At 38.2% G+C, this 18,710-nt stretch overlaps 1 protein-coding gene across 1 annotated transcript; it reads left to right on the top strand.

Moving 5' to 3' along the window:
• The first annotated feature begins 4,503 nt into the window (after positions 1 to 4,503).
• FOXN4 (forkhead box N4) lies at positions 4,504 to 17,670 on the top strand. Its single transcript, XM_053469137.1, has 10 exons — positions 4,504 to 4,672; positions 5,208 to 5,296; positions 13,522 to 13,685; positions 14,046 to 14,152; positions 14,261 to 14,371; positions 14,761 to 14,888; positions 15,020 to 15,116; positions 15,776 to 15,983; positions 16,257 to 16,640; positions 16,985 to 17,670. Exons 2-10 carry the CDS (start codon positions 5,211 to 5,213, stop codon positions 17,233 to 17,235), a joined length of 1,536 nt encoding a protein of 511 aa, XP_053325112.1. The 5' UTR covers positions 4,504 to 4,672; positions 5,208 to 5,210; the 3' UTR covers positions 17,236 to 17,670.
• Positions 17,671 to 18,710: the final 1,040 nt, after the last annotated feature.

Below are 18,710 nucleotides of genomic sequence, written 5' to 3'. Positions count from 1 at the left end.
ATGAGACCACTACAGGGACCCTTTACATTTTTGTGGTGCTTCTTTTGTAAACGCATGAATCCCTCCATATGGATTTGCCTATTCCCCCACCCCAGAGCTTTTTTGCCAAACACATCTCATTGCACATGACATACTGACCCCAGTATGCATGCGCAGCAAGTGCTCTTACTGAATTTTTTGGGAGCTCTTTCCCGCCAACAGGGCTGCAGCTTCTAGGTCAATGAATGTGAAAAACCAGTTCAACAAAGGTTCTTCTTACCTCGGGGGCCACACTCCCCGAAGCGATATGTGACCCATTCCTTCCCTCCTTGGCCAAAAGGCCTACTTTTTGGTGCTATCCCTCAAGGAGAATTGACCACTGGAAAAGATTTTTGGTGCCGTTTTCATTGATTTATAAAGTCAAGTTACAATGCCAGAATTCCGAAATAATTTTATTTCACAACAAAAAAAAAAAAGCACACAGGCACAGCGAAAAAAAACAAGTGCATATACCAGAGATAAATATATCGCTATTAATAAAAAAAAAAGGCCTATAATTGTTTGCTGTGATAAAAAGCATCAGTTTTTCCGGTGCAATCTGAGGATTTGCTATTTAATTGCTTGTGATGTGAGTCATTGTCAACACTAAATTCAGTTCCATTATTCCACGAATATAAATCTCAAATCCCAGGTGTATACAAATATGTACGTATTTAAAATAGTTACACTACACCTTTTGTTACTATGTTTAACCCCTTCATGACCAGGGGTTTCACTCCCCTATGTGACTGGAGCTTTTTTGCATTTCTGTTTGACCATGTGTACCCACACAAATTATATCTTTCCCCCCCACCACAGATTCAAGGATAGGGCTTTCTCTTAACATCACTTATTTTTTGTATAGTCTGACGCTTATTATTAATAACTACAAAAACAGCAAAACTTTTTTAAACTTTTCTTTGCAATTTCACTTTATGATTGAAGTTCAGCAACATCCCGAGTAGAATAATACCTCATACATTTTAAAATTTTATAGGGGAGCAAAATGCTCCTTTACATACTACACTATTTTTTTATTTTTGAACTTTGGATTGAGGGCAAGACAGGGTTTTTAATTTATATTTCTTGTGGGAGGGACAAGTTTGGATCCTTGTTTTTACATGTTTTAATATTTTTTTCTATTTTTATTTTTTTAGCGCTCAGGGCTGCATTGAAGCAGATGGCAGCAAGGAAGAGATAGAGGGGCGCCCCTCTCTCTGCCCTGTTCCCTGGCATCTGAGCGCTATGCACCCCGCACTCCCGCCTCGGCCCTGTTCCCTCTCATTCCCCACCATTGACGTATGTCTCTGTAGAAGCACATGGGCTGTAGTCCTCCCAGTGAAATCAGTAAGAGCTGAGTTTCTGCAGAAGCTAATAGGAGCAGGAGTAGCCAATCACATCTGCCAGCTGAATGCCAACATGACCCACTGTCTGCCCACTTCATTACTACATAGTCCATGTGTTATGTATTTTACTGAACATTCATGGCAGAACTGTTGCAGTGCCTTGTGGTTTTTATATCTGTAAATATTTTTACACGACTTGAAACAAAAATAAAGAAGGCATGCATGATTGAATAGCTACTCGGTCACTATGGGCTGTATTCCTTTGCCTGTAATATTATGAAATGTTAGAAATACAGATAATAGATAATGATATGGTTCTCTTTCCTTTGATAACATTCACAGCTCAAATGGACAATCTACTGCCCCAAACTACCTTAGCAATGATGGATGTCTATCAAAGTATTTAGTAAGTAGTTTAATGTGAATTATTTAATATGGCACTGCAGCTCTAGGGCTGCAGAATAATGCCCCCTCCGTTCTCAGTCATTTCTTTAAAATATAAGGGGACACTCACATGTATTAAAGCCATTATGATGGCCGGAGTGCCCCTTTAATTTATTTTACACCTAACATTAAGAATAATTGCCATTACTGTTGTAAACACTAATTAAGGAATTCCCAACAAATAAGTGATCTAGTCTAGACCGGCTATTTGCAAGCACATGCAGGCTTTTGCCAACCTTCAGTTTTATCTCCAGTATGTAAAGCAGGGGCACATAACAATGTGACCTGGTTGGGCAATGGTCTCTATGTCATATCTTCATCACACTTCAGGTAGTCAGATCATGATCACTGAAAAATCTAGTGAACCATATTTTGCACATAGAAAGGTGTAGCAAAATGCACGATGAGGTATCAATGGTAGACTCTCTTCTTGCTCATTCTGTAATTGATGTGGTTAAATATATAAACGTGTTGCAAGGACACACAATATTGCAACATAATAATATAAATAAATAGAATTTACAGCCTTTATACATATTTATGATTTAGGATGTAGCAGATGCAATTACATGCCTTAGAATGTTGCTAAAATAAATAAATAATAAATGGGCCATTTTTTCATTTATTTTTTGCCTTTTTTTAACAGTGCTCCATAAATTGCCTCAATCAGACAATGCTTTTCAAAGCTTTTGCGCCACTTTATGCAAAACCTCCATGGAATCTTCTTATCAGCCATAACCATACCTAGCAGGCCTGGCCATGTGGGCAAATGCTTGCTGGGCCAGTGGTTGATATGATCTTTAACTTATATATATGTCTGTTCCAGCGGCACATCAGGTGCTGCAGTGTGTGGCCCCTGGCTTGACATGCGTGACTGCATGTTGTGTTTCGGCATAAAGATGTAACCTGCGTCCGTGGAAAATCCTAGGAGTTCCTGTGCATCAGAGCCAGACTGGGGGTAACTAAACAGTCTTGGCACTTTAAGGCCGGTGGTGGCCAAGACTGCCTAGTCACCCCCGGTGCATGGGAACTCTCAAGGTTTTGCCCCGAGTCCCAGGGTAAATGGGAAGATTCTTAGGATCCGTCTGGAGTTGACTCCGTCGCATTCTGCTCTTATCTAATCAAACCAAAGGATCCCACCCGCTGCTTGGGGAGAATAAAGAAAAGAGAGTGTTAATACAATGTATTAACATATTAATAAACAATTCAACTGCTTGCTGGTCTAATGCTGTACATATTGACTATTGTTATTTTTGGGTCCACCATTTGTGAGTCACTGTCACAGAATATTTCTCCAGGACTTACAAAAGAAACTCTAGGACTCCATAAAGTACTCAAATTATTCTTTTTTTGCTCTCATTCCCTAAAAAAATGATGCAAACTCCAGCACAGCAAGTATAGTTTTAATGAGCACTTCAGTCAATATAAAAAAAAGAATCATCTCTATTAATTTGAACCCAAGACAAGTGAAAGGGAATGTCTACAAATCACGTGTTTAGTAAGACTAATTAAACAAATAAATCACGTGCAGTTATAATAGTAATATATATGCCCGGGTATAGTTATTAGCAATCGGTAAGAAAACACCTCCCTGTGTCGTTAGACGGGACCTGCGGGAAGATGGTGTCTCTGTTATTATAGTCAGTTCCCCGCAGGAGACAATAGGGGTTTAATTATTTGTTTGTGTGAGCGCCGCCCGTGCCTCCCTCCAGTCTCCCCCTGCCGCCATCCCAGCAGCCTTTCCCGGGCTGAGGCGCGGGCTAAGCGGCGGGCATGGACAGCGCGAGCCAGGCGGGCTCACTGAGTGGCCAACGGCTATGCGTGTGTGAAAGAGGCAGAGGGAGAAGAGAGGAGGACGAGGAGGCCACACGGCTCCCGGACACAGACTGAGCCTGACACCTGTGCTGAAGACTTTATCACGACAGCCGGGACTGTATACGGCAAACCGGGCTCTAAGCCCTGCATCGCTCCGGGATGCTGCACCGACAAGCCGGGAATATTTAAACAAGACGAACCGGGCCGGCAGCTCCCGCCGCTCTGAACTCAACTTTCAAAAACGCAACGGCTGTCAGCTTGCTGTGGGCACGTACCACCCGTCAGTCGCGGGAGGGGGGCATATTTTTTAAAAAACAGAATCTCGGGGACCAAACGTCACCTCAGCCTTATTGCGCGAGAAATTAGGGGTCATCGGCGTGGCGCAGATCGTTCACCCCCCTGGGAAGAAAACACTTTGCTCTACCAGGAATGACTGACTACTTAATAGCGGCTGATGCTACAAAGCAACTCAAAAGAAGCAGGTGTCTGACTTCTCAGGATCTGCAGCTGGAACGCTTCTGGCACTCCTAAATCCGAAAACCAGCCTTCCGGTAGCCAACACAGGCAAACCTGCATCGGCTCATACAAAGCCCCACCAAACACAAAGTGCCTAAAGAGAACCGAGACCCCGTGCCGTTAAAACTAAAAAAAACGTTATTAAATTCAGTTTGTCGGTATTTAGAGGTAAACTCTCAGCTTTTCATCTGAGGAGACAATTAGTGAACCAGGGGCCACGGAAAGGGTATTTTGAGCGGGCACAAAGAGAGATCTGTTGGGGGCAGGGGGTTAATAGGGGAAGGGGGAGATAAGGAGCACAGCAGCAGCAGCAAATCCTGCCGGGGATGAGGGACGTAAAGAGTTGGCCGGCCCTGCCCCGTTAGTGACCCAGGCGAGCCAAGTGCGCATGCGCCGTGCTGGACAGCTCCTGAGAGGGAAATTTAAAAACGGTTTGGGGATCAGAGACACATCATATTACAAAGAGGAGAGCTGTACCCGGTCACCTGCCAAGCTGCTCACACACCGCAGGGACCCATCTGCACTCATCAAAGGTATACGTCCCTCTAGGACACCTAGGTACTTCACCATGACTCATTTTGTTTATAACAGTGCTTATTCGAATTATAACCCTAAACATTGTACCATTATTTGTCCTCTATTTATATATATATTATATATATATATATTATATATATATGATATATAATAATAATATGATATATAATAATAATATACCAGCCTTTTTGTCTATGTCTAGATATTATTTAAGATGTAAGGTATGATTTCTTAAGGTTTTATTTTTTTTTTTAACCAGGACAGGTAGTGCATATATGTTTTTTATTGTACATATACATCTATATGTGTCATATATGTAATTTTTTTATAATAACCAAGGGAATCCCAAGGTTTTTTTTGTCTGTTTTCTTTACAACAGCCATGAAATAAATGTAAAAAAAAAAGGAAAAATAATAGATCAGCCTTGGTTATGCAGTAAATAATACAGTTGAAATATAACATCAATAATATAATAAAATAAGAATCTGTATTAACATAATATTTTCTTATTCCTCCCCCCCTCCAAAAAAGGAGATGATAGACAGTGACATCTCAGCTATTATGTCTGGAATAATCAGGACATCAGAACAAAATCACCATCCCCCGAACCAAGACTACAGGTACTTTCCATTGATTTGTGTTTTTTTTTTTGCAAGTGTGTTAAATTGTGAAATCCTGATGGCTTCTAAAATCTGAAAAATAGGAAATTAATTTTGCTTTTTTTTTTTGCTATTTCGGATAATCACTAATTTATTTAAAAAATAGTTTTGGTGGATGGCAACTGCGGTTTGGTTTTGTAAAAAAAACAAAAAACTGCTTTATTATATATATATATATATATATATATAAATATTCATAAATGAAAAAATCTGATTATAGCGAATTCTTGATCTTATGTATTTAGAATTCTTATTATGTTATATTGTCTGGTATATTCAAATATTATCTAAATAAGCAAACAATTATTTTCCTACGTTTTTGATTTGAATGATTTTTGTGTTATAACTCAGGAGAAAATCTGGCAATGTGGAATATGTCAGGAGTGTCTTCCAGAATAATTTTCTGAACACTTGTGCTAAATCTCATTTTAATCCCCAAGGATCATGGGAGTTGTAGCTAGCATAACACATCTGCCAGTCTTTACAGGTGTTAGCTTATGAGTCTCCTTCCCTGCAGTATGCTTTCATTCTGTACTTTGATCGTTGTAGGTGTTTTACCCAGTGGTTTCTGGGCAGGTATACAGAATCAGCTTGATGAATTGTTTTAATTGTAATCATCATATTTATTTATTTCTAAATCCAGTTCTCCTTCTGTTGTCGCGCTTACCATTGTACAATATTAAGTGATCATGTGATGTATCATAACCTAGTATGTGAGCACCTGTATGTAGTTACAGGCATGCGCATGAATCTAGTTTGATTTCAGCAAACACTTGGTTTGAGTAATATTCAAGATGAAACATACAAGGATCCTTCACTCACTCTCGTTATTCATTGGTCAGTATTGGGTTGACCAACTGGGAATATCATAAATACCGGGAGAGTAAACCATAATTGCCTATATTGTAGTAACTGAATGGGAAATGCCATAAGGCCTGATGTTTCACCATGTCCTCCAAAGGTAATGACTTCAACTTGGGCTCCCTGAACCCGAGGTTCCCCCGGATTTACTATCATTGTGTTGTACACTAAGCTACCATATGTTTGTACTTTCAAGGGACCCCAGCAAGATAATCCCCCAAATGTCCGTAAATTGTGTTTGTGGATGTCCTGAAATTATACTTTCCAGTAGAAAGATATAGGTTTATCTCAGCCACTAGTGATCACCCCTCTTATGCTATGGTCAAGAGCTGCAGTGCGTGCCCCAGTATTTTTTGGCTAGTTGTATATGCTCAATTGATAAGGGCCTAAGTCTCCAACTGTAGGTTATGTTAACTTTTTACAGGTGTCAGTTTATCAGTTATCTGACAATCTAGTATAGAAACTGTTGTTGAAAGAAAATAAATGTACTTGCATGGGTTCCTGTACATTATGTGCCACTAATTAAATATGCTGTATTGTTTCTGATGCCGGTTGTCCAAGTTTTCTTGCCAGAATGATAAATATGTTCTATCTAAATTTGCTCTATACACTGCCAAATTTGAACTATACATGGGGGCTTAACAATGTTGGCCTGTAACATTGGGTTAACATTATATGATGCATTTGCTGCAGCTATTTTGTTCCTGTTACGATGTCACCCCTCTAACCCTACTGACAGACTTTAGCAATAGATGCTATTCCACCATGGTCCTTTACAAATAAAGGTTCAAAGCGCCCCCTGCTGTGCACGAAAATAATCATTCATTATCATCAATAAATTCATTTTGTTAGAGATACTTCAGTGATGTTTTTTAATATTAAGAATTAAGTAAGCATTTGTGATTTGTTACCAGAGTGGTTGTTTTTGATTAACACAGATGAGAAACAGCTGCTGGCACTCTGTAAATGAAATTTAACGTACATTAGAGAAATGCCCGGGTGCCTTATTACCAGAAAGCGAGACACACATGGATCTTCTTCACAATAACGCTTAATATACTTACTTAATTTTCTCTATAAACTCTTGGTCACAGCCCTTTTTGGAGTTGTAATTAAGTTCTGGCTCTGCAGGTCTTGTCGGGCATCTTTGCCATACCGAATACGAAATGTTCTGCGAGGTCGTCATGTTTCGGGTTCTTGTTCTCTGATTTGGCTTATGGAGATCTGGGGTCGTCTTAAAAATGATTCCATTTTTGAAAGATGACTTGTCTATTAATGTAAATATTAACCCCTTAATGACAAAGCCCGTACATGTACGGGCTCAAAATGCATTGTTTTCAATGGGTTTAGGGACCGCCCATTGTCCTTAAGGGGTTAAATGTTGTAGTTCCAATGCAATTTTTTTCTCCTTTTTGGAGAATCTGGTAAATAAATGCGTGCCTTGTTGAATACTTATTGTGTGTCAGATATGACATGTTGACGTAATATTTCACAGAAGGTCATTTGTAATTGATTACAAAGTAAATAAGGATTTAGTTATTGGTGTAGTGAATTTCCTATCCAGTTCCTATATTATTCTATAGGCACTCGGCATCAGTGGCATTTATCGCTACATCTTTCTAAATATAGAATAGCATAGGTTTGCTGCCTCTACTGTTATTCATATTCAGAATGGGTTAATTTAGACACATGTTACACGGCTATAAGAATTTGGCATCCCCAAATGGGAGTTTAAAGGGTTAATCTGAGAAGAATCTCCCCTAACACACTTACAAACGTTTATACAGGATTCCTTAAGTTAACCTATAAAGCATATTTATAATTTGGAACTATTGTGTGAATTTCTAAAAGACATGAGAAAGAGCTATATTACATAAATTACGGTTTATGTTAAACACCATGAAACAGTAAGGGAATGCGCTGGTTCTTGCCATAACACAATGGTTATTTCACATAGTGGGACTTATGAATAGACGATCATTCTGGTACAAGGTTTGAAGAGTGGCCTTATAACCAGTGAAATGATCCAATCAGCCGACCGTTTCATTGTTAGCAGCGGAATCACTCTTTTTAGTACGTTTAATTACGTTTGCCTAAGGCTTGACTGTCCGTGTAATCGGAAGCCTGCGATGGAAGGTCCATGGCATCCATCCTGAAACAGTTACCTTTCCATTTCCCTGCGCATCATCTCATCTGATAGGCACCCTTTGCCTTTTATTGTTTTGGTTGTTGAAGCTACTGCTCGACAATGTGCTTAAGCAAATGTATCAAAACACAATGAGAAAAGTCTATGGGAGTCCCTTGTCTTTGGCTGGCGGAGCCGTAACACTGTGACCATGCTGTGATAGAGATCAATGCGCCAGATGGTTCAGCGACACAAAATAAAGCAGTAGGCCATGTCCCCTAAAAGGGTACTATGTAAACATTTCCCCCGTATTTATTCATTTACCCCAGCATTAAAGGAAATAAGTATTAGCGGCTAACAGCCACTACCCATAATGGTTCACACCCCACGTATAGACGTAACTTTTCTATAATACCGCTGGCAAACTAAGATTGTTAGTTATGCATGCAATGCAGTGTGCTTTTTTATGTTTGATTTATGATTAAAGAGAAATTGCTAGTAAGTATTTATTTTTAATGTTATAAACCACCGTCATCCCATGATGTTACTTTATAGAGCACCAGCAGATTACTTTGCGCTATTACAATAGGGGGGGGTGAGAATTAAAATGTTTACAGTTACATTGGCACGCATTAAAACATAAGCTTACAACCTATTAGGGGGCTGGTGGGGAATAAGACAGAGTACCTCTGTAAATTTCATGGAAGAACGGCCATTGTTACACCTTACCGGCATCTCAGCAATAAAAATGAACTAAAATTTGCCAGATTCCCTGGATTGTAACCCTGCACACTATTTCAGGATACGAGCTGCGGTGTATTTACAGTACCCAACAGTCAACCATTGTAGTACTTCATGAGAACGCCGCTTAAAGAATAGGAATTGTTTTCTTTTTTTTTCATTCGGTCCGACAGAGAAAAGAATGGAACTGTCACTCTGTATGAGAGCTGTTTATACTTGCCCTGTCACTACAGCACATGACATGATCCCGTAGTCCTCGGGATCACTGCGGGAGTGCAGGGCAGTCCCATATAACAGGGGTAAGAGAATGGCTCCCAATTAGAGGGAGACAGGGGCCGTGCGCATTTGTCTATCTGCGGTGATGTGTTACGGAGCAGAGACTTCTGGGAGCAGTCAAGGCTGATTTAGGGTACATCTAGTGACGACTTGCTCCTTTCAGTTTGAGATAGGAACACTTAAAACCAAAGTTAAATGAATGAGGTCAATTGTGTACCAATACACACACATATAAATATATTTATATACCGATATATTATATATATTATATATATATATATATATATATGTGTGACGTGTGACTATATCTAGATACAAGTGGAATATAGTAACAGCCTTGTTTAAGTTAAATAGAACTTGAATTTGTGGCTGCTGCCAAACTAGTGTATTCATGAATATGTCCTGCCATCCGGAAATGTCACATTTATTACAACTTCCTGGCTATTTTTGTTCTTCCTGTGGTGAAGACCAATCATTTATAAAATCTGTTACCATTGGCTACTGACATGGAATGGGGGTGCCTGTTAGTCAAACATAGCAATGACTATGAGAAAATATAAGGCATGCACCAAGATACTGTTAATGGAAAAGAACACCCGTTTTCAGGTTTTATGAACCATAGTTTTTGTGAATTAGTGATTTTATGGATTACAAATCACTAGATGTCAATGAGATAACTGTGAAAAAAATTAGTTAATAAAGATCGTCGATAAGACTCTTAAGCAAAAGAAGAGACCAGAGAAAAAAGCAGTACCTGTTCACGTAAACGCACTAGGATGTCATATATGTTCTTATATTCCACAATGAGATCTCAGAGAGTACCTTATACAGTCCATGTATAGATGGAAATAAAGGATGTGTCGGCTTAACAATTATAATCGTACTATTAGTGAATACCGTGTACCAAGACGTGGAGCAAATGTTTCCAGAGTCACAAAGTGCCGTTCAAGCTATTCAGAATTAAGTGTTTTGGTCACAGGCATTTTGCACAAAGTGGTTGCTAAATACCCTGCCTTGTGTCTAATGATTTATTCACTGTTTGCGCCCACACCAACTCCTCCCATTTCCTACAAACCTGTTTACATTGGGGTCAAAAACTCTTTTTTTTTGTCAAGTGCCCCATAGCTCAACCAGTTATTGGCATTGTTACAACCACTTACCTACACAAGTTACATTATTATTATTTTCATTGATGTGGTTATATTTATGATATGTCATATATCTTTTAAGTTACTGCATTAACCCTTGTGTCTCCAGAATACCATGGGAAGACTGCTATGTTAAAAAAAAGCAGCAGGTAAAATAGGGTTGTGGGGAAGAGTTAAGCTGCTGCTCCTTCCTAAAACTGGTGTGTTTAAATGTTAACACATAGCATTTGAGGAGTCTGGATAGAGGTATGACCAATAACAGGAGGTGTGCGGGAAGGATTTGACTCTTAACACCCCCAATCCGACCTTTCCATTTGTTATAGAAAAGTCCTGAACTGCGCCTTTCAGACCAGTAGACACCAGGCGGGTGGCAGATGGCACTTTTTTTTGTACGTTGCTTGTCTCCTGTCATTTGGATAAATTAATGCAGGATCTGCAGGGAAAAAAAGAGGGGGTGTGGATGGAGCACGGTGAAGAAAAGAAAAACAATTAAGCAAAAAAACAATAGAGGCACGTGTCAGCCGGCTCTGGCCGTTTGCACACACAATGAGGCAATCGTCTTTCAATAACAGAACCAACTGTTGCAACCCCGCTAGGCCTGCCCAGCTTTCAAATGATGGTGTTTGATCCTGTTTGTTTATGATTCAGCCAATGGGAGAGCTGGAATAGGGGTCAGCTGTGCCCTCTCCCCCTCTATTACAATCCTTTACCCTTCAATTTCAGACAGAGCCATTGTGTGGAGACCCACAAACCTACCGCTCCGGCGCAGCTGGCAATAAAAGACAGTTACTCAAGAGCTTAATGGGTTAACGCTTTTTTGAGGGCTATGATGGGATTTCTGTTGGAGAAAGTACATCATTAATATTAAGAAAGACACAAAAGATTACAGTTACACAAAATCTGTCCCTGTGCAGGTGGTTACCTACAAATACTACTGTATAAAAATACTACCTAAGAATACTACTATATAACAATACTACTATATAACAATACTAACATACACTACTATATAACAATACTAACATACACTACTATATAACAATACTAACATACACTACTATATAACAATACTAACATATACTACTATATAACAATACTAACATATACTACTATATAACAATACTACTTAACAATACTAACATATAATACTACTATATAACAATACTACTATATAACAATACTAACATACACTACTAAATAACAATACTAACATATACTACTATATAACAATACTAACATATACTACTATATAACAATACTACTATATAACAATACTAACATATACTACTATATAACAATACTACTATATAACAATACTAACATATACTACTATATAACAATACTAACATACACTACTATATAACAATACTAACATATACTACTATATAACAATACTAACATATACTACTATATAACAATACTACTATATAACAATACTAACATACACTACTAAATAACAATACTAACATATACTACTATATAACAATACTAACATATACTACTATATAACAATACTAACATACACTACTATATAACAATACTAACATACACTACTATATAACAATACTAACATATACTACTATATAACAATACTAACATATACTACTATATAACAATACTAACATATACTACTATATAACAATACTAACATACACTACTATATAACAATACTAACATATACTACTATATAACAATACTAACATATACTACTATATAACAATACTAACATACACTACTATATAACAATACTAACATATACTACTATATAACAATACTAACATATACTACTATATAACAATACTACTAAATAACAATACTAACATATACTACTATATAACAATACTAACATATACTACTATATAACAATACTAACATACACTACTATATAACAATACTAACATATACTACTATATAACAATACTAACATATACTACTATATAACAATACTAACATATACTACTATATAACAATACTAACATACACTACTATATAACAATACTAACATATACTACTATATAACAATACTAACATATACTACTATATAACAATACTAACATATACTACTATAAAACAATACTACTTAACAATACTAACATATAATACTACTATATAACAATACTACTTAACAATACTAACATATAATATTACTCTCTAAGAATACCACTATATAAAAATACTAACATATACTACTACTATTATTATTATCTATTGTTTTATATGGCGCCATCAAATTCTGTAAAACAATACTACTTAACCATACTAACGTATAATACTACTATATAACAATACTACTTAACAATACTAACATAAAATACTACTCCCTAAGAATACTAATATATAACAATACTACTTAACAAAACTAACTGCTCCCTAAGAATACTAACATATAATACTACTACCTAATAACATATGATACTACTATATAATAATAATAATAGTGTATTTAATTCTATATATTTTGTGTTTGTAGGTCACTAAATATTACTTAATAGAACAATTATTTGAACAATTAGAACAAAAGTTTGACATGAATGCAAACTGTCTGTTTAAAGTGGAGCCACGCTTTACTTTTGTCCTATACATACGATGCCTACCATAACCCCTTGATTAGGATTGCTTATGAAGGATGCACCGTGTGGGGCATCAATGCAGCCATTCAGCATACATATGAGAACGTTTAAGCTTCACTTCTAGTAACTGAGGCAAATGCCTGTTTAACTAGGGTTACCGTCTAAAGAAAACCCCTATGAATTCTACATGAAGCAGGACAGTTGTTTGCCAACAGTATGTAGAGTCCATGCGCTGGCATCATTTCAAGTGTAGGAATTCTGGATGCTGCTGGACTGTGCTTTCCAAAGACTACCCTGCTGCACGGAGAATACCTTCATTCAAATTCTCTTAATTAACCAAACAACTGACAGCTCCAATTAGAAATACATTTGCCATACAATGATAATCCAACTGTGTTAGATAAATAACAAGACATTTCCTAATGAATTGAAATCCGCAATAACTAAGGATGTTTCTACCCACAGACTAATGACAACTGACCCTTCTCAAATGCGAGATGACGATCTCCCCAATGACCTGCAGTCGCTTTCATGGCTGACGTCTGTGGATGTCCCCAGGTTACAGCAAATGAGCAGCGCTAGAATGGACTATAGTGTCACCTCCCAGAATTCAGCTTTACAGCAGCAAGGTGAGCCCTACATTCAGCCCAGACTGGGGGGTACTTCACAATCATGTAAAAGCCGGATCAGAATCGCAAAGAACAGGATCCATGAACAAACAAAGATCATCTGCTTTTATTTGCTTCAACTCTGGTTTTAATCATTTCAGCTGACAAGTACCAATCTGACTTACTCCTGTGAAGTCAGAAGTCTCACTGATTGCTCAATGTATTGTCCAGGGAAAATTTGTTTGGGAAAAACTCACCAGAGCTGTCCTGTAGCGAATTTATTAAGTTAAAATGACCTGTCTATAAACATACAGTTTAGTGAGAGTGCACGTGAAGAACTATTATGTGTAAAGTAACCATCTGTAAATCTTCTGATCTTAGGTCATATGTCAAGTAATATACACTCCCCTGGAGCCATGATGCATGTACCAGAAGGCATGCAGCAAGGGATTCTGGGTCTAAACAGCATGACGTCTCATGGCGCTACTGTAAGTTTAACCTGCAGCATACTGCTTAACAATGACATACAAACATAACTGCTAATTTTCCATAAGTAACTTTATTAATATTTAAATCATGACTTTTCTTCCCACCAGATTAGCCAGTATAATATGGTTGGACATATTTCTCCATCTGTCCAGTCGCAACAGTCCGTGTACCCATCTCATACCCACCAAGTCTATGCACTTTCTCAGGGACCCCAACAGGTAACATACTTTACTTATTAGTGTTTTATTAATTCACAATTAACCCCAAGTCACTTGTTTGAACTGTAAATGTGACATACGGCACTTGTTTCTGGCCCATATATGTTGGCACAGAAGATGGAGGAAACCGAAGTAATTGTAATGACAAAAAAAGATTGCCTTTTGTGTTTAAATCCCTTTTTTAGAATGTGAAAATGTGACAAAAATGTTTCCAAGTTCCACGTCTTAAATTAAAATGTACTTTATGAAGAAATAAGGTCAAATATAGAGTGGGGAGGCAAAACATTAAGTTGCACATAACAAATAGTGTTTGAGGTTTTTCAGGCAGCAGGTAAAATGCAGACAAGACGAGATAAGTAATTCTTATCTCACGATTTCCTTCATTACAGTGTTCTGCTGCTGGGTTATACAGCAGCTCATACCGAGCACAACCTCAGTATTCACAGCCGCGTCTGGCAGCTCACTCTACTCAGGATGGACATCACAAGAGCTATCCCAAACCCATCTACTCGTACAGGTAACTGGCTGTCTCTCATATGGAAATGTGTATTAGATGCTCTCTGGCTCACCAGTGCTCAGCTGAACCATTGCAAGAATGTTCACTTTGGTACCCATTTAAACCCCCATTTTGTATTTTTTCTATGACAGTTGCCTTATTGCCATGGCCTTAAAGAACAGCAAGACTGGTAGCCTGCCTGTCAGCGAGATCTACAGCTTCATGAAGGAGCACTTCCCATATTTCAAGGTAATCCATGCAGTGACATAACAGTCTAACACAGTGGCGCTTAACTGTTTAAGGGCTGCATTGAGGCAAGGAATTTGGTGTATCTTTGCATGAAAATAGGCAATTTAATGAGCTTTTAATTGAGATGCCTGTGCTGAAGCTGGGATAACAAATAATTGTGGCCCTTGATGCATGGAGTGGAACACTACTGGACTGACATGTAGGCAGCGAGATGCATTTCCCATGTTTTATATCCCAATGTTATAATTAAATTATAAAATAATACAAGCCATAAAATGTTTACAATTCATCCCTATGTGCACCAACCTGTAAAGCACACTGGTTTGATCCTTAAGACATTGATTTGATCCTTAAGACTATTTTTGTGTTAGCAGCTGCTGGATAAATATTAACTTCACTTGTGCCTCCTTGTATGGGGTAATTATAGGATGCCAGGGCATTGTGCATAAAGCCCTTGAAGTGAGAGGTCTGTTTTGAGCAATTCCCAGTTATAGACATTTTCCTTAGCATAATACTGCAAATAACTATATTTGATGTTAATAAAAACACCATAACAATTCTGAGTAACTTGACATTCTAAACAGACTTATTTAATTTGTCAGCATCAAAGTCCTTATATGTAATGGTGATAGTATCTGTGTGTCCTGTCCATTTTTTAGACTGCACCAGATGGCTGGAAGAACTCTGTTCGGCATAATTTGTCCCTTAACAAGTGCTTTGAAAAGGTGGAGAACAAGCTAAGTGGGTCTTCCCGCAAAGGCTGCCTGTGGGCTCTAAACCCAGCAAAGATCGACAAGATGGAGGAAGAGATGCAAAAATGGAAGAGAAAGGACTTGCCAGCCATCCGCAGGAGCATGGCCAACCCTGGTAAGAAGATTTACTCTTACCGGGCTGTATTTATCTTACAATGAGTAGAATTTATTTAAAATCTAATGAGTTTCATGGTTGTGCCTTTTTTAAACCATGATCCTTGAATGCATTAGCACCATATCAATTATGTACAGACTGGTCTTCGCAGGAGTTGATTCTCTATATTCTGTCGGTTGTGGGTGTAAAGTTTAAGCAGCTACTATTACTTGACACACACGTCTTCAATGTTGTATTAGTCCCACAAGTGCAAATAACTTATTCTTTTTGTAGATGAGCTGGACAAACTTATTATGGACCGGCCAGAAAGCTGCAAGGCTCCCAGCAAAATGACAGATTCTGACCTGTCAGTGATGAGAAACATGGGTAGCATCCATGGAAGGATCCCCATCAGCCAGCTTCAGTCACATCCTGGAATGACCTTGTCTCTACAGTCCCTTCCACTACATAATCAGATCCAAACCCAAGCAAGAATAGCGTCGGGTTCGCCAGCTCCAGCCCAGAGCCCTCCTCTCCACACAGTTCCAGACATGACCCACAGTCCAATGCACCACCACATCATAAGCAGGGCTGCTTCTGACTTCCTCAGCCTCACCTCAGATATGAACACAGAGGTGGATTCCCTGGATCCCAGCATCATGGACTTTGCTCTGCAAGGTGATTAGGGATTGGTGGGTAGAAGGTCAAGCTGCATAAGATTGTTAAAAGGAACAATTCTTTACAAATCTCTGCATGGTGTTTGCATGATGAACAGTCGGTAGTCATCATGACGGTTTGAGATCTGTTCTAAAAAGTATTGAAAATGTTATTACCATAATATTCTTTCCTATTATCCATGGGCGTAAAGAACCCCTCCAGCTAACTAGCACAGAAAATGACATGTAGACACGTTGATGAGTCTATATGTAAATGGACTGTAGTTAAAAACAAATCAATGCTTTATATATAATGAGTGTATCGCATACCAAGAGTTTACTAATCACATGCTTTGCCTTTTCCAGGGAACATATGGGAAGAGATGAAGGATGAAAGTTTTAACTTGGAGACTTTAGGAGCCTTCGGCACTTCCCCTCTCCAGCTGTCCGACTATGACTTGGGGACAATTGGTCTAACACCAGTGTCTAGCAGCAGTGACCACTCCTTCTCAGACTTGCAGGTCACCAGCCTCTATACCACCTATGCCACAATGGACAATGTGCCTCCTTCTCAGTGTGTGGCAGGACCTGGCAACAAACCCATTGCTCTGCTATAGAACGTGATACATCTTCAACAGAAACCAGAGATACCTGAACTGGAAATGCATACACCAGGACCCGGCTTGTCATGGGCGAGAACTGCAATTGTATCCTGGTAACAAGCTCCTTAAAGCTACAGTTTAGCTTTATAAGCATAACCCAAAAGTAAGCCACGATTTCTTGACACCTAGAATGTTTTTGGAACTTTTGTCATCAAACTATTCAATGAAGGATCATCCTTGAAAGTTGATCCTTATTTCTAGTGCTGCCAATATTTAAATCCACTTCACGGACATGGTTTTGTGAAACCAACATTGCTTAATTTAAGGTGAAAGAGCCAATGTAGAATCTTGCATCGCATTTTTTTTTTATCAATTCAAGTATGATTTCCTGAATTTGCAAGGAGGATTAACTTATTAAATCGACATCTGACAAACCAGTGAGAAAGGATATTTTTTCATTCTTTTTTCTTCTTTGTTTGTACCGCAGATTTAAATGTTGGTCCAAGGCTCAACTGACAGGGTTGATAATATTCTACGATTTTAATTTCGCAAAAGAAAAGCCAAGATATCATGAATGTATCAATGTTGCATCACGTGTCAATAACTTATGTTACCTGTTTCCAGGAAGTTGACCAAACAACGTAGCTTTTTTTTTATGTGTGCCAAAGAGGAGTTTTTCCTCCTCGCATGTTGTTTACTCTTACCGGCAGGGCTTGTGTCCTGCTACCACTTCAAATATAAGCACTCATTCTCTTTGCTAGACCTCTTCCTTTCAAAGAACATCACACAAAAGCCTTGTGTCAGGCTCCTTAAACCGATGCAATACTATACTTTTTAACATTCTCCAGTAATATGGAGCTGGTAACACTTTAGAGCTCCATAAATACACATAGATCACCCGAATTTCACGTTATCCTGTATTAGTAGCCAAGCAATTTCTAGTTCCTTGAATTTATGTGCTTGGAAATAATGTTTTCTTCTGAAAAGATAACAGCGCCAGGAGAGGTCATCAATAAAATACAGGGGGTCAAAGAGAACTCGAATCTGAATTGTGGCTGTGTGTGAACTTGTGGAGGAATTTCGCCATTTTAAAATCTTGCTTATGATATTTCAGGTATTTTCAGAAGGAATTGTCACCTTCACAGCATTTAGCATAACTACGTTTATTCATTCCAGGTTACCTGTACCAACGTTTTCTCTCTAGTTATCATTCCACGCTTGCAAAGGCTGCTTGAACCAATCATCAACAATCAGCAAACTAAAAATAGGGGATAGGAATCATCATAGAGTTCTTCAGAACATGTAGTTAAGATGCCTGCTCCCATGGTATACACATATGGTAATATTTTAATGTACCAAAATATAAAATGTAAGATTTGGGAAAAGTGACATCTGAATATTTTAGTTGTATAAATGTAGTCATAAAACTATACGATTTTTAATACAACACAATAAGCGAGCGTTTTGGAGAAGTCTGTAGTAAAGAATTT

The sequence above is a fragment of the Spea bombifrons genome, chromosome 1 (assembly GCF_027358695.1).
Source record: "Spea bombifrons isolate aSpeBom1 chromosome 1, aSpeBom1.2.pri, whole genome shotgun sequence".
NCBI classification, from domain to species: Eukaryota; Metazoa; Chordata; class Amphibia; order Anura; family Pelobatidae; genus Spea; species Spea bombifrons.
Note: the sequence above shows the minus strand (reverse complement) of the source record. Positions and strands in the feature narration are given on the sequence as shown.

Excerpts from the sequence above, each read along its gene's own strand:
- FOXN4 (XM_053469137.1), top strand. The coding sequence starts at position 5,211 with ATGATAGACAGTGACATCTCAGCTATTATGTCTGGAATAATCAGGACA. Across the intron at positions 14,153-14,260 it reads TGACGTCTCATGGCGCTACT|ATTAGCCAGTATAATATGGT; the intron begins GTAAGTTTAACC and ends TCTTCCCACCAG. Across the intron at positions 14,889-15,019 it reads AAACCCATCTACTCGTACAG|TTGCCTTATTGCCATGGCCT; the intron begins GTAACTGGCTGT and ends TTTCTATGACAG.